General features: G+C 37.1%; 3 protein-coding genes across 3 annotated transcripts; all 3 read right to left on the bottom strand.

Moving 5' to 3' along the window:
- Positions 1-317: 317 nt before the first annotated feature.
- On the bottom strand, positions 318-4,548 carry LOC132163941 (WD-40 repeat-containing protein MSI1). The gene is made up of 6 exons (XM_059574328.1): positions 4,061-4,548; positions 2,923-3,249; positions 2,338-2,490; positions 1,518-1,642; positions 1,299-1,394; positions 318-817 (listed from the first exon to the last, which is right to left on the bottom strand). Exons 1-6 carry the CDS (start codon positions 4,403-4,405, stop codon positions 592-594), a joined length of 1,272 nt encoding a protein of 423 aa, XP_059430311.1. The 5' UTR covers positions 4,406-4,548; the 3' UTR covers positions 318-591.
- A 1,017-nt stretch (positions 4,549-5,565) lies between these two features.
- On the bottom strand, positions 5,566-8,341 carry LOC132165626 (uncharacterized). Its single transcript, XM_059576269.1, has 4 exons — positions 8,186-8,341; positions 7,451-7,547; positions 6,094-6,148; positions 5,566-6,009 (listed from the first exon to the last, which is right to left on the bottom strand). Exons 1-4 carry the CDS (start codon positions 8,321-8,323, stop codon positions 5,820-5,822), a joined length of 480 nt encoding a protein of 159 aa, XP_059432252.1. The 5' UTR covers positions 8,324-8,341; the 3' UTR covers positions 5,566-5,819.
- A 518-nt stretch (positions 8,342-8,859) lies between these two features.
- Positions 8,860-16,009, bottom strand: LOC132174925 (putative ABC transporter C family member 15). Its single transcript, XM_059586682.1, has 11 exons — positions 15,936-16,009; positions 13,067-15,390; positions 12,873-12,959; positions 11,880-12,530; positions 11,519-11,683; positions 10,943-11,237; positions 10,455-10,669; positions 9,949-10,254; positions 9,696-9,759; positions 9,351-9,590; positions 8,860-9,278 (listed from the first exon to the last, which is right to left on the bottom strand). The coding sequence occupies exons 1-11, from the start codon at positions 15,967-15,969 to the stop codon at positions 9,151-9,153; spliced, it is 4,509 nt and encodes a 1,502-aa protein (XP_059442665.1). The 5' UTR covers positions 15,970-16,009; the 3' UTR covers positions 8,860-9,150.
- Positions 16,010-16,354: the final 345 nt, after the last annotated feature.

Consider the following 16,354-nt stretch of genomic DNA (forward strand, 5'->3'; position numbering starts at 1 on the left):
ACACGTTCTGACAAAAACTTAAAAATGAAATTTTTGCCCAAAAACGCTTTTTAACTTAAAAGTTCTATTTCTCAAATATAATCTCAAAGATACTCTTACTCCAATAACTCATTGAACAAATAACGCCAACATCATTTTCATTTTCCCTCCGTCTTTGTCACATTTATAGCAATTAAACCATGAAACTGAAGAATTATTACACTCGTTCTTGAATTTGAAAAACAAAATCTGAAAATCAAATTCGAAATACATGTTTTCATTGCTAATTTGTGATTGGAGAATTGAAAAGAAAGGATGTAAATAGTTGCATTCCGATGAATCATAAACATTTTCATTATAATCATAAACCATAAAAATAGTCCCTATAAGAAACTAGGTCTGGGAAATAACTATTGAGTACTATGAAGGGTTGAATACTTGAATACATCATGGGAAGCTCAGTTTTACACAACTAAAACACAAAATCTCAGAGAGAGACTTAAGGAGGACATGGAAAACCAAAAAACAAAGCAAGGAAAACATCTACCAATTGGCCCTTCTCTATTTCTTTTTCTGGCTACTTTTGTCTATGTCAAATACTGGAAAATTACACTAAGCAGCCTTGGTAGATTCTTCAGGTAAATCATCTTCATCATGGTAGATGTTCTCTGCCATCTGCCAGATTTGAAGTATGTTGTCTTCTGCTACGCTAGCAACAACCCAATCTTCACATGGGTTCCAGGAAAAATCAGATATTTTACTCGTGTGCCCACCATGAATGAAAAGCAACTCTGGCGGTCCATCTTCAGCATCCTCTGGTGTCTGCTCTTCATCAATCCTAAAAAAATAAAGCCAAAACAATTGTTTTATAAGCAATCTCATCATTATTTGCGAATTTACAGGGTAGGTTAATCAGGATCGATTTCATGGACCCAGATGCAGAAACACAGCTAATCAAATTACTGTAAATATTTTGGGTGTTAGAAGTTTATGCCCTTTTCTTCAATTTGTGGCTCATGCACATCTTCCATGCTCACTTTAGCCAAAGCAAGAACTAACAGCTAAATCTAAATTCACTTTTCATAGCATAACTTGTCCGGGAATACCTTCACAGGCAAACCGCTAAGTTGTCCCAAAACCGACATGATTCCGATGCAAAGAACCAGTTTATTAGATTACAAAAAATAGTACCAAGGATTTCAAACACAATTTAAACCTCATAAAATTGAAGATATATAGGATTTAATACTCCCCAGTGGCCAAATACCATTCATCGACAAACCTCAAGAAAGACAAGAAATAGTTGGTCTAGCAAATACCTGCTAAGATCCCACACCATGAGTCTCCTACCAAGACAACAAGAAGCTAAGATAGTCTCATTCTTTGGATTCCAGCCAACTTGGAAAACCTCCTCCCTGTTGTACATCATATAGCAAAAAATCAATTGAAGAGTAGTTGCACACAAAAAAATATACCACCAAAGTTCAAAAGATATATCTATATAGCTGAACATTTCAAATCCAGAAGAGAATTCTTACTTGTGACAATCAAAGGTGTGGAGTGCAACATTGATCTTGCGTAAATCAAACAACTTAACAGTTTTATCAGTAGACCCCGTAGCGACAACCCATTCGTTAAAGGGATTGAAAGCTAAGCAGTTAACCTGACACAATATCATGAAAAAATATTACATTTTCATCAACTGAACAAAAAAGAAAGAAAACAGCATATTCTCTGGACAACAGCCAAGGATATGTTGTACATAAGAAAATATCAGACTTTCAGCACTAAAAGCATCAAAAGCACATAGGAAGGATTTTGCTGCGTTAGAATAGACAAATTAAGTATCCCAACCATTAATTTGCAAATGAATTTATTTACATTCATAACTCACAAGCATGTGGAGGTATTATAACCCAACAGTGGTTTAGCAAGATATTGATCCTATGAGATGTTTTTAAGAGGTAAAAGAGTTACACCGTGTGTAACTTAAACATAACCCTATATACACACATACTTGTAGTCTCTGCAAAACATGATTGCGTAACAAGTAGGGTCCCATCCTAAATAAATGGGATGGGTTAGGTTGGGTATGGGTTATTACTCATTTAGCTATATTGGTAGTAAATGGATAAACGGGATTTATATATCCTACTCATTTATGACCTGACCTAACCTGACCTAACCTGCCTTACCCATTTGAAATCCCAACCTTTTCTGACAGTTTGATAAAGCTATCATCTAATGCATAGTTGTGCCTTTGAAGCACCCAAATTGATAAAGTAAACTAGAATGTAGCGACTTAAACCATCTGTAGCAATTTGACTGAATGTACATATTCATATTCTTAGCACCTACCTCACTTTGATGAGCAATAACAGATTGGACAGGCTTGCTAACTGATGGAGTCCGGAGATCCCATATAAGCAGGTGTTGATCATCACCAACTGAACCAAATAAATATTCATGCCTCAGATGCCATGCGACATCTTCTACAACACCTTCATGCACCTATTATAGTAAAAATTCCAAATCACGTAAAAATGCATATCATACAGAAGTAAGTGACAAATTTTATAGGCATGTTTTGTAAAAATTTGAAATAAAGTAAAAGATACAGATTTCTTCTGTCTAAGGAGCTATCTGACTCCAAGAGTACCAAAAACAGGTCTTTGCAGCCATCAAATACTTTCAGTCCAATAGTAAAATACTCCTAAATTATAAAATGTACTTCATGTAAAGACTAAGCAGGTTCAATGACAGCATCAGCTTCACATAATAAGCTTCTTTTTTTAGCACGCAAAGCATGCTAAACCCTCAAATGTTTTAGCCTTTACATAAAGATGATTTATCTCAACAATGAAATGGGTGAGATGGGTACACGTAGAGTTACTTAGCTAGATTGTTTAAAGAACAATTAACATCAAAGTAAAATAGAAGCACCTTAAAAATTTGCATGGCGTCAAGCGTTTTGTTCTTAGGAGTAGCATTAATATCCCAAAGGCATATCTGAGCATCGTCAGAGCCACTCAATAAATGGCCCTGCTTAAACTTACTCCACGATAAACCATATCCTTCAGTGCTATGGCCCCTCAACCTTAAGTCAGGACTGCAAGCACCATCTAGAGGAGGCTTAGATGGGTGTTTGCTATAATCAAAAACATAAACTTCCGCACTGACTGTCTTAGTGGCAATAATAAACGGGTTCTGAGGCATATAACGAGCACGATTAACCTCTCCATCATGATTTATTTGCTGGATTATTTGCACCTGCAAGCAAATGGATTCAATATTAACAAGCACAAAAAAGAACAAAAAGAATAAAAACAAATAAAAACCAACTCCGAGGCCAATATAAACATAATGAACAAAACACACCAATATATTGTTTTAATCACAATGACTTAATTACCAAATATTGTTATATCACCAAACATTTACCATAGTAACTTTCACCTTTATTCAAAAAGAAAGGGGCACAGCTATTGTATTTTATATCAAATTTTTACTTGAACATATTACATTTTGGATCGTAGTGTTAGAATACTGATTAAATGCATAAATTCACCATTTCCTATCAACTTAAATTTCAGAAATTAAGTATTAGTTTATTATGGTATTATAGCATATGATACTAACATCAAACCTCCCATTTAAAGAAAATTAAAATCCCACATGTTGCGTTCCACTTATGGGAGGAAGCGTTAGGATATTGTCTAAATCGTTAAAATTCACCATTTCTCATAAGCTCAAATTTTTTTAAATATGCGATCATTCATCACGCACAACAACAACATAGAACCATAAAAACTTTCTCAGCCACCTCACCAAACAAAACAGAACACACATCTAAACAAACAAAAAGCCACTTCCATTAAAAAGCCAAAATCCACAAGTTCGCTCCAATTCTTCACAAGACTCTGGGTCCACACGTAATGAGATTAAATTCACCATTTCTCATAAGCTTAAACTTTTATAATAACTGACAATTTATCAAACAGAACAAGAACTTTGAACCAACAAACAGAGGAAAAGGCTAGAAGAAAATAAATGCCCTGACAATTGGAACGTAATTACAGACCTTGCCATTGGCGCAGCCGAAGCCGCCGACGTCTGCGCGGTCGTCGTCGTAGTGTCGAGCGTCGTTCTCGGCGTCGTCGAGGGGCAGCTGGACCTGCGCGAGCATGAGGTAGTTGGGCTCGTTCTCGGAGGTGTGCGTCCCGAGAATCATCTTCTGCACGGAGTAGTCTTTTCCGGCAGGCTCCTCTCGGTCCGGCAGCCACTCGACGGTGAGGGAAGGCCACTCGAGGGCGTGCGTGATGACCAGATCGTAGAGGAAGGGCGTGTTCTTCTTCCAGATCTTGTACTCCTCGTTTATCAGCCTCTCCTCTATCTCCCCCCTCATCTCCTCCTCGTCTTTTCCCATCTTCTTCCTCACTTATGCAGCTGTTTGGATATGATTTTCTCGGGCTTTCTCGGGGGTTTTTCTCTCTGCACTTTCTCGGATTTTGTTTCTGTATTTACTCTTTCGTTATGTTCCCGCCAATAATTGGGGGATTGAGTGAGTGGAACCCTAGAGCTGACACGAGTGAGAGATATATATAGTCAAAGAGTCTCGATACACCTGGAAATTTTTGGTGGGAGAGAAACGGTTCGGGTCGGGCCTGAGATAACCGACCCAAAGGATCAACTTCTTTTTGCCCTTTTGGCTAAGTAACATTTTCCCTTCAGCTCTCAAGTTAAACACAAAAATATGATAATCCAACCAAATATTGAATTTAATTATTTTTATACTGTAATAAGAAAAAAATAAATAAAAATTTGCTATGGTGTTTGACCTTAATAGATAAAATAGAATAAAAGGGAAACTTTTGGGGTCAAGGAGTCGTTTTTTTTTAAAAAAAAAAAAAAAAAATTGTAAAATTGATCTATATGGTTTGACTTGTAACAAATAAATTATGTCATTTCAAAATGAATTTAGGATTACATATTTTTTTGGTATGTGTTGCTATATGAATTTTCAAAAGCGGTCTTCATGCTTTTATCGTTTATCGTTTTACTTATTCTGTCCATATTCTGTTAAAAAAATTAAAAGATTCTTTGCCATATAAAATCAATAAAATACTGCCACGTGCCCGTTATTGTCATAACAACATATCACTTAAATAAGTAGCGGTCGCCATAAATGGAAAAAACCCCATGTGGGGGAATGGGATTGAAATGGAGAGAAAACGGATGGTTGAAATTTGAGGGGTAAAATTGTAATTTCACTTTTTGTGGATAATTTTGCCCCCTCAAAAGTAACCAACCCGATTCCTGTCCATTTCATTTGAAATTGAGAGGATCCGTTTGCCCATATGGGTGGGTTGGGTCCACCAATTAGTGTCCCAAGACACTGAGATTCCGAAAACCCTTTCACACATTGTTATACACAAAGGCTGAAGACCTTGTCACCACTCATAAACATGGATTTTTCTCAAATAATTACCATTATAACAATAAACAATGATTCAACTTCACAAGACATCCACAATGGTCACTTGAGAGATACATTGCATTCACATTTGAGAGATAGAGAGAGCAATGTGGTTCTAAAAACTTTTAATTATATATAATGGTACTAATCTTACAAGGCTTCTTGAATCATGGAAAAGTTTATGATAATGCATATCTACAGAAAAAATTAGCTACACTGTTTGTTTCATAAATTGCTAAGCACAAAGATTTCCTACCAATGTTACAGACACTAGTTTTTTACAAGCTTGGAATTGAACTGCATTTTGGAAAGGAGTTGGAACTAAACCTTTCATTGAGTCCTCACTTTTTTTGGTTCGAATCGATTATTCGTCATTTAGAAGCAAATCTGCTGGACTAAGATGTTCTTGGTCAGCTTGGATCTCATACTTTTTCTGCTTTTGGGTGTTATTGGCATCCATGTTCATGAAATGGAAGCCCATTATATACCTATACTCCCCGGTCCCAAGGCAGCGGGAGCAGTAGCTGAGACCACTTCCACCACAGGTCCTGCACCTGCAAGAGTGATTCAAGGCAGTTCATGAAAGGCCAACAGAGGATGAAAATGAAATTATTCATCAACTGCACTCATAATGTCACCATTTTGGCCATTCCCCTTTAGGAAGCATTGCTAAATGAACACAGTTCGTCCTTCCTGCGAGATTCAAAGAGAACGATAAAATTAGCGGCAGAGGACAAAAGAAAGAAGGAGCAGAAAATAGCTCATGATCTTCTTGAACTCATTATCAGGTCCACTGAAAACAGGAAAAGGAAGCAGATAATAGTTTATTTAGCAGATGGCGAGAAGGACTACATTGACAGCAATCTGAAACTTTTAAGGATGAAATTGCTCAAATTAAAGCTACGGCACGTCCAAAATTGGAAGGACCAAAATATACTTTTCTTGTTCAAATGGGCGGTTACAAATGCATCTAGTAAGGGCATGTTTGAGATTGCGTTTGAAGGGCCTAAAACTGCTTTTAACACTCAAAAAATCCGTTTGAAGAAAAAAAATACTCGTTTGGTAAAAAAATTAAAAGCCCTTTTAATGGTAAAAAAATCCTAAAAATGGCTAAAAAGCATTTTTGGCAAAAGCTTAAAAATGAAAATTTTGCCCAAAAACTCTTTTTGACTTAAAAACTCTATTTTTCAAACGCAATCCTAAACAGACTTTAAGTCTAAACCCATAACCTCACTTCCCATCTTTTTGTTTCTAAGAGAATGGAATGTCATTTGAGCTAGAGCTCATTGGCACAATCGAACTCGTATGTCCATATTTATTTTTTCCTTTTCATACTAAGTTAGCAAATTTGAATATTTCAATGAGAAAAGAAGTTGAGTTCAATCATTGTGTTAGATATCTAATAAGGTTAGCACAAAAATAAATATAAAAGAGGCGTGTTCCACATGAATTCGGACACGAGCTCAATGGCACACTATTGACATGATCTGGCATAACTTCAAATTTGAAAAACTCAAGGTGCTTCTTGTGCTATTTGAATTCAGGTTCCTATTTAAATGAATTTTACCTCCTAGACTTACCACAAAAAAGGATTCCTATCTACAACTTTAGATGCAAAGAACTAATAAATCATAATAGCATCACTATACAGATCTGCGTTCTAGTCCCTAATTGAGATCAAATATGAACTCCAGGGACTAATTCTCACAAACATTTATCTACAGAGAAATTGAAAATTAAGCATACAGTTTAAAGGCACTGAACCAATGCTTGATAAGTCAAGAGTCAGCACTTCTTATTTCAAATTAAAATCACAGAAAAGCAATAACTGATATCTTTAAAACAAATATTATTGGAAAATTATCATCATTGAAAGGAAAGTAGATTAATTGATGTTTGACATAGACAGCCCTATAATGGAACCAATGTACATGTCTATGCCTCTGCCGGTATTGTGTGTGTGTGTGTGTCTGAGAGAGAGAGAGAGAGAGAGACCTCTTCCACGACAACGGTGGCAATCAACCCTTCCACTCCCTTTGCAGACTACACAAGGTGGATCTGGCTTCTTTCTTTCTTCTCTATGAGTATTTGACTGCAACAACCAAGAGGCATCTAAATTTTGTACCAGAAACTAATAGCAATAACCAAGAGACATTCAATACCTAAGGATGAATCATGGAAAAAAAATTTAGAAACTTTCCGAGTAATATATATTGAAATGCCTTGAAAGTTAAGACATTGAATTTATCATAAAAATTTATAACAGACAATGAGCTATGATGATGACTAATTGTATTTTGTATCGGAATTTAGAAAAAGAAAAAAGAAAAACGCACTTCCATTGATTCAAGTGTTACAACTATACCCACAATGGCAATCACAACAAAACTACTTGCGCCTTGCGGGACAAACTCAAGCTATCTAACTGTTGACGCTAATCTTAAAAAATACTAGCTTTGCGTACAGTAACTAGATAATAGAGAAAATTAAACTACTGTTTGGCTCCTGAGAAAGTAGGGAAAGGAAAAAAAAAAAAAAAAATTGAAACTTGAATTTCAAGTAAATTTACCCAACAAAAACCTCCCTTTCACTGAACCCAATACTTCAAAAGCAAAAAAAAAAAAGAAACCTTATAAGCATAGAGACAAATTTTCTTCCTTTTCCTTCTCTTTCCCACCATTTTTCTAGGCAACTAAACAAGGGGGGATAACAGAGAGGAACTGAACTTGCCTCGGTTCTGACTACCCAAGATGGCTTAGTGAAGGAGAGGTGGGGCAAGGGGGTTGGATTCCGCGGGGCGGGTGCACCGTTGGATTTTGCGGCCTCTAATCGGACGGCTGTTGATAAGCTCATCGTTCTCACTGCCATTCTATCAAATGCCGACTCCGAAGCACAGCAGCTATGGACTGTGTGTTGGTTACTTGGTTATATGAAGGTCCTTAAACGACGAAGTCGTTTAAGCGATGTCTTAGACGGGCTGTCGTAGCGCTGTTGAGACAAAAGCCAAATAGGATTCTAGTGTTAATGAGCATATTCTGCTATTTCTTTTTCCATCTCTTGATTTCTTCATATTTTTTGTGCAGTGCACTTGAAGGAAAGGAGGAGAAGAGCAGGTGACGTCATTCTTCAGGTTCTCACTTCAATTGTCAATATATATATATATATACGTTTTATCATAAACAAATATCTGAGAATTTTGGTTTGTCTTAAATACGGGCAGTAGGGGATTCCTTTCCCTTAATGACAGTGTAGTGATCACTTGTGAGGATGTTTCTTCTGCAATTTGATTGGTTGCCAGGAAAAGTTGATGAAAAAGAAAGAAAATGGATATGTTTTGTTTTGTGAAGTCATGAGAAAATTATTCTTCAAGGCTCAATACAAAGTTGACAAACATGTTTTCTGCATGAAATAAGTTGGAATCTCTGAATCAGCATGCACATAGTTTACACATTTTTTGAAGCATCCATTTGAACATAAATTGGCATAAACCAATTATTGAAGGTCTTTTATTAGCTGAGACAATCTTAAATGCTACACTAGAAAAGGAATTATAATGTCTTCTTCCTGGTGTTTTCTTTTGTGCATTTTATTTCTCAAGATGATCTTAGTCTTCTGCTTGTTGCAATTACCCTTTTGACCTCTCGTGCTCTGCCAAATTTAATATCCGGAAATTTTTTCAGTCTTTGAAGTGAGAGCTAATCATGCCTATTTGCTAAGCTGTTGAAACTTTGTGATCTTGAGGAGTACTCCTGTATGAGTTTAGAGAAGAAAGAATCCGGCCGTTTCAGTAGCTCTCCTGGAGTGTCATATTCTGCAATTCTTCCTGTTCAAGCACAAGTCCTTTAGACTATTGTTCAATATTTTCATGATATATACTTAAATGAATTATACTTGCCTTCACTGAGGACCAAAATGAGATCGCTATCTATAACTGTGTGGATTCTGTGAGCTATAGTGACAACTGTTTGATTTTTAAACTCTTCACTAATGATCTTCTGTATCACTCCATCAGTTGCAGAATCAACTGATGCTGTCGCTTCATCCAGCACAAGAATGCTACTCTTCTTCAGCAAGGCTCTTCCAAGACAAAATAACTGTCTTTGGCCCACACTCCAATTTTCTCCATTTTCAACCACTGTTAATAGACATGCATATTACAGAGAGTCTCAAAAAAAGAAAAAAAAAAAAAAAGAAGGCATACAATCAACAATATCCAATAGTCCAAGTTGATGAACCTGACCTGTGGAATCCAACTTCTCTTCCTTAGCACGCACTAGATGACCTAGCTGACATTTATCTAGAGCCTGTAAAGTTGAAAAAATTTTCCAGTTAGCAAAATGCCAGATAGAAACAATGATAAGATAATTTGTAAATTGTTATTGAAATTTTGCATTTTTGAATGAGGTTAGATTCTTGGTATTGATTGGATAGAACTATTAACTCCCATATTTCAACTTAGAGTTTTGTTATTTGACAAGAATAATAAATATTACCTCCCATATTTCACTGTCAGAATATTTCTGTAGAGGGTCTAGGTTTGTTCTAACAGTTCCCTCAAACATTATTGGCTCCTGTGGTATGATGCTAAGCCTTGATCTCAAGTCATGAAGGCCTATTTTGCAAATGTCCACATCATCAATGATGATGCTTGCCTCTCTGAGTTCAACAATCCTGAAAATAGCTTGTATGAGGGTTGATTTCCCACTCCCCGTCCTTCCTACAACACCAACTTTCTTCCCTCCTGGAAATGTACAGTTAATGTTTTTCAGGACAAATGGAAGATGCTCAGCATATCGGATCTGCAAGACAATAAAACCACTTGTACTTATAAGTAAATTGGGAATTTTTCGTTAAAACTGGATTTGACATACAACCGTGTTGTTACTTCTTGGAATTGTGCTTACTATAGATGGATCACAAAAATAAATTGATATTTAAATCAATGTTGAAGGTTTTGAACTTATTTTGTTGTGGTTTTAACTCTGCTTTAGAGGCTTACCTGCAAATGTTTAAAGCAAATTGTTCCAACTTCTGGCCAGTTGTTTGGTGGTCTGCTGTCTTCAATCACAAGTGGTGCTTCACTTTTTATATTTGAGTACTGAAGAATTCTTTCAACTGATATCATCTTATTTTCTGCATTGCATATGTTCCATATAACTGCAGCTTGTGCGACATTCAAATTGATTCCATATGTTACTGCCAACCCTGCAATGCCTGTTAAAAAGCCCAATTCCAGATAAGTTTTCTCACTATATTTTTTATTTCTATAGCTTTTGAAGAAACTCTATTTACTTGCATGAAAATAGGTAACTGATTGAGTATCTGTTGCAATGCATTATTGGGACCTAATCCTAATTTGTCCTCTGCTTGGCGATATCCAAGCCCCAAATATAAGGAAGCAAATAATTTTTTAACAATATAAAAATGCAGTTGCTACATTCATGGAAATTACAGTGCACTGTTTCTGAAAAGACTAGTGATACTCACTTGGATTGATAACTCCTTCAGGGAGGGTGACCAGTACAACCAATGAGAAGGCAAACACAAAGTTGGATAGCAAATTGAGTCTAAAAGAAAGCCATTCCATTGCTGACACATTATGAAACCATGGCCTTGAGTGGTTGTCAACAAGACCGAGGTTCCCGTCAATGAAACGGTCTTCTTGATCAAAAGCACGGATTGTTGCTGCTCCTGCTAGCGATTCCGCAAAGTGGTGGAGGATTGGTGCTCGTTGAATACCTGCTACGCGGGCCAGTTCTCTTGCCGTTGCTATGTAGTATTGCTGGAAAAACCACAATTAATAATTGATCAGCTCCGTGAGAGGGGGAGAGAGGCCGTTCTGAAGCTACTTAATAATAATCCCACATAATTATACTTTAGTGTTAGAAGTGAATCCATTATTGGATTTCAAGACATAATTTTACACTGTTGGCAGCACAGTTCTTGTTAGTATGATAGTATTCAGATTGCTTTTGAAGTCAAAATTGTTATTGCCCTTGTCATGCTCCCCACATACTAAGTAATCATCTCCAGTATATATAGAAGATGAAAGTAGTGTCTTACTTGGCACCAAATGCAGATTGCAGTTACTGGAATGAAGACGACAAATACTTCCCATGCCACTTGCGACATCACAGCAATGGTTCCCAGAATCTGAATTATTGAAAAGGCACACCAACCTACTTTTCCTGCCAGTTCCAAGTCTACCACACTTTGATCTGTAGATGCCTGCATTGATGTAACCTTGAGCTGTCAGTCTTCTTGAAAAATAACACTAATTGATTGACGTTATATCACTAATTGGTTTTTGATTTTTTCATCTTTAGTCTGCTGCCTTTTGGAAGCTATTATTTTCTGACATAGACTCAGCATAATACATACATTCAACTAAAATCAACTTTAACTGTGTGAAAGTATAAGTTACCCGGTTTAAGATTCTTCCAAATGGGGTTGAATCAAAAAATGCCATTGGTGCCCGGAGTACACTATGCAGCATTTTGGTGAAAAGCTTTTGTGATGTCCAAAGTCCTGCTAGTGCTACTAGCGTGTTTCGCGCCAGCACGCAAAGTGAACTTACAACGGCAAGTAATATATAAACAAGCAATATGAAGTTCATTGCCACTTTCGGTTGAGTCTCACTTGTGGGAGGAGTAGCCCATGCCATCCAGTAGTTACTTGCTATCTGTAATACTTGGAATGATGAATGTGCCAAAAGGATAAATGGAACTAGGGCTCCACCTTTCACAGTGGTCAAATAAGACCAGTAAACTTCTTTTCCAACGCTTCCTTTCTCTCTTTCTTCATCTTGGAACAATTTGCATGCTTTTTCTGTTATTTCTAGAGAAAGATTATGCTCTGAGTCATGTTGTGTGTGTAGAAGCTCCGCATTTAAAGTTGAATCTATGTTGGATTCATCATCAGCTGTAGGACTTGGAGCTGTTTTACTTGAGTTTTCAACTGTGAGGATTGACTCTAGAGCTTCACTATGAGCACCAACTAAAACTTCAAATCCTATATTTTGCTTTAAAAGTTCCTCAAATCGTCCAGCTTGTGCAATTCTTCCATTTTGCATCACCTGTTGAAATTTATGTCAGATGCAGCCCAATGTACCACAATCCTAAGCTTTGTAGAAAATTCTGTAAATTTTTACTCCCAAGTTAACATTCTTGTGATTTATATGTACTTCAGCAAAATAAAGTTCATTCTTCATTAGGTTCCTCTCTGTAAGGATGGTCCTCAAATTATCAAGTAATCCTGGAATAACAACATATGCATCTTCTTTTTTAGCATCTCCTTTTTCAATCACTCAAAACTATCCTGAATTTTTTTTCAATCGTTCACTACTATATAATGTCCTTTTCTTTTATCTTCTCAAATTATTAAAGAATGGATAGAGAAGTTGTTATGCCTTGCTTACCATAATAAGGTCTGCTGCTGGAAGAAACTCAACTTGGTGGGTAACAAAAAGTATAGTCTTGTCTTTAAGAATCCCCATCAGGCATTCCTGCAAAAGGTAAATGAAACAATACACAAATGTCAATTTCTATTGAAATGTTGCCTCAAAAATTGAGAGACATCCTTATACTTTAGCTTCTGACATGGTCTACTAACCTCAAAAATTTCGGTGCCAGTATGAGCATCAACGGCACTGAAAGGGTCATCCAGTAGATATATATCAGCATCCTGGTAAACTGCACGAGCAATCTGTATCCTTTGCTTCTGACCTCCACTCAAATTTATCCCTCTTTCTCCAATCTCTGTTAGGTCACCAGAGGAGAATAGTTCAAAATCTTTTTCCAAGGCACATGCTTTAACTGTTTTGTCGTACTTAGTAGTGTCATATTGATTCCCAAAGAGAATATTCTCCCTTACATTTCCTGTTAGTATCCATGGAGACTGGGGTACATATGCCTTTGTACCACTGATCTTCACTGTCCCTGACAGCATTTGTATTTCTCCAAGAATGCATGAAAGCAGGCTAGACTTCCCTGATCCCACAGTCCCGCATATCGCCACCTTCATTCCCCTCTTCACTTTTAATTGTATTCCTTCAAGAGTTGGATTTCTAGACTCAGGATCCCAGCTGAATTCCCCACTTTCAATCTGGATGTCAAACTTTGTTTGATCTCTTGGAAGATACTTGATGGGGTCACTTTGAATTTCCTCTTCCTGTAGGTAGGAAGCAATTCTATCTGCTGAGACTTTTCCCTGTGCAATTGCAGAGAGTAAGTCAGGCAAACCCAATATAGGGTCCTGTAGCATTCTGAAGGTTGCCAAAGCAGATAAGACTCTCCCAGCTGTGAGTTCAATCCCCATTAGAATACATGTCCCAAAAGTTATCACAGAAATAAACATAGGTGATATCCAAAAGATAAAACCTGTCAATGCTGACAATCTTAGTGATTTCCATAACCAACTATACTCTATTTTCCTCAAGCTCTCTAAATTGTTAAGGAACTGACTATCCCATGCTTGAAGTTTAAGAGTCTTCATGTTTCGAAGAACTTCTGAAGTGGCTTTCATCCTATTGTCCTTAGCTTCCATGATCTTAGATTGGTATCTCTTTTGGAGCCTTGTAAGGGGTATATTGCAAGCCATAACTATTGAAGTCGCTGCTAATGCACCCATTGAACCTAAACCTAAAGTTGTATGTAGAATGTATATGGCTAAGGAAATTTGTATGGGTAACATCCATACTACGTTTAAGTACCAGATGAAATCTGTGATTCTTTCGATATCTACACTCATATAGTTGATGATCTCTCCACTAGTGTGGCTTTGGCGGGATCGGCTTGACAGAACTAAGCCCTTTTTATAAATCTGAGATATCATAGCAGCTCTAAGGCGAAGGCCGAGTTGGCGTGCCCCGAAAATCCATTGCCTCTGTGCTATTGTCTCAACCATTTTGGCACTTAGAAAGGCTAGTGCAAGAAGGTAGCCACTCTCTAAACTCCGGGGGCTCTTCTGGGACAGGAAATTTACAAAGTCTTCAATGAGGTATGGGCCAACATATGATGTTGCAGCACTAACCATTGCAAAAAATGCATTGATTGCTGCTTTCTTCCTGATGAACAAGTAGATTGCCTTGTAGATGGATGGGTTTGTAGTTCCATCTCTCTCCTTAACTTGTTGAAGGCTCTCATTGAATGAGTGGGAAACAAATCCTGCAGAGTTCTTGATATCAACATTTGGAATTTCATCCAGTTCGATGGGCTTCGTAAACCCAAGAGCAAATAAGGGATTGAGCCAAGAGAAGGTAACTAGTTGGACAAGAGTAGCTTTCCCGTATAGAGATTCTCTAATGCATTCCGAATTTTTATCAGTTTTTCCATCCAGAAGGGGCTCAGCAGTGCCACTTGGGACAACGAAGACAATGTCAGTCTTCCCTCTGATTGAAATGCCCATGAGGCATGTGGATGCAAGCAGACCAAGGAAGTCAGCAAAATCTCTTGCGCCAAGCTTGCCATGGTTTATCATTATAAAATGGGCATCAAGAGCTATGCAGATGATGGACAACAAGAAGTTGCAAAGCCACCATCCTCTTAGGATCCAGGGGAACTTGATGTACTTTCTATTTGGTACTATGTATACTGCAATCAGAGTAATTGCACATGATAGCATTTGCATGATTTCTGATGAGAAGGCCCAAGCCTTAGATTTGCACCGAGTTCCCATACCATTTAGCAGCATCAGTAGCATTAAGAAATGAGTCCCCAGTAGAACACTGGTACAAATTATGCTAGCCTTATAGGTAATGCTGAGTTTTATTCTGATGGGGTACTTGTCTATGCCTCTATCTGTATCATTTGTTCTGTGTTTGAAAATTAGGCCCACAAGTTTTCCTGCAAGATGTAGTAAGATAATTGCAAGGAACCCCAGTGGCACAACTATGCTGACTTGCTCCCAAAGACACGGTGATTCCAGCTGCCGCCATCCTATCCAAAATTGAAGAATCTTAAGTTCTCTCAAACATCATAAAACAGGTTCCAAAAGTCATACACACACACACACACCAAAAAAAAAAAAAAAAAAACTACTTGATACTGCTGGAATCTCCCATAATATGGACACTTTGTAAGAAACCCAATAGAAAAAAAAAAATCATAATAAAATAAAAAAATAGTACAATGAGCAATTTTGAGTTTTACTAAATTGAAGTTAAGAACTAAATTGAAACCATCATGATTCAAGAATTAATGAGGGTAGAAGATGATACATACTTGGAGGGCTAAAATTGTTTTTTGAGTAAACTAAAAAGACTGGAAAACTTACTCAAAAAAAACACAGAATAAAAGTGTGTTTATGGGCTTAAAAGAGTATTTTTGCATAATCCATCAACACTACAAACTAAAATGACAAAAACCATAACACCGACAAAGGAGTAAATTATACTCTCTTCCTCTCATGCTCATGTTTATGTCTCTGTGTTTCATGTGTGCTTTTTGCGTGGAAGTATCCCTCAAAAATGGCTATAACTTACGTAAATTGAACATGATGATGTCCTCCAAAAGCATGCTTCCTTCCCCAGCTTCGAGCTTCTGCAGTCTTCCTTCTAGCTGCTGATGGTTTCTCTGTATCGAACAACCTCTCAGACCAGCTAATGATTATGGGAACTGATGGGGACCATAACAAGTGTTGATGACAGACAACATGTGACGTGAATATTTTCTTTATTCCATACACAAACTTTGGAATTGTGTTAATTAATGCACATGCCTTGTATTTACACATTCCTTAGATCCATATTCATATACTACATAATAATGACTCGGCATTACAACAGTGGAGTGCCACGCGTTTTTGTTGAGCATAGCAGTGCCGGGTAGAGTTGCGGTCGCCGCCATATGTTTCAGCAAAAAAAAAAAAGTTTGTATTTCTGCTTTTTGTTTTTTTTTTTAA

The sequence above is a fragment of the Corylus avellana genome, chromosome ca1, assembly GCF_901000735.1.
Source record: "Corylus avellana chromosome ca1, CavTom2PMs-1.0".
In the NCBI taxonomy this organism is placed as follows: domain Eukaryota; kingdom Viridiplantae; phylum Streptophyta; class Magnoliopsida; order Fagales; family Betulaceae; genus Corylus; species Corylus avellana.

Coding starts and splice junctions, on each gene's coding strand:
- LOC132165626 (XM_059576269.1), bottom strand. CDS start 8,323: ATGGCAGTGAGAACGATGAGCTTATCAACAGCCGTCCGATTAGAGGCC. Junction 6,149..7,450: donor CCACCGTTGTCGTGGAAGAG/GTCTCTCTCTCT, acceptor TGAATCTCGCAG/GAAGGACGAACTGTGTTCAT. Junction 6,010..6,093: donor AAAGGGGAATGGCCAAAATG/GTGACATTATGA, acceptor TCACTCTTGCAG/GTGCAGGACCTGTGGTGGAA.
- LOC132163941 (XM_059574328.1), bottom strand. CDS start 4,405: ATGGGAAAAGACGAGGAGGAGATGAGGGGGGAGATAGAGGAGAGGCTG. Junction 3,250..4,060: donor TCGGCTGCGCCAATGGCAAG/GTCTGTAATTAC, acceptor ATTTGCTTGCAG/GTGCAAATAATCCAGCAAAT. Junction 2,491..2,922: donor ACGCCATGCAAATTTTTAAG/GTGCTTCTATTT, acceptor TTACTATAATAG/GTGCATGAAGGTGTTGTAGA.
- LOC132174925 (XM_059586682.1), bottom strand. CDS start 15,969: ATGCTTTTGGAGGACATCATCATGTTCAATTTAC. Junction 11,238..11,518: donor CAATCTGCATTTGGTGCCAA/GTAAGACACTAC, acceptor TGGTTTTTCCAG/CAATACTACATAGCAACGGC. Junction 10,670..10,942: donor TGAAGGAGTTATCAATCCAA/GTGAGTATCACT, acceptor GCTTTTTAACAG/GCATTGCAGGGTTGGCAGTA.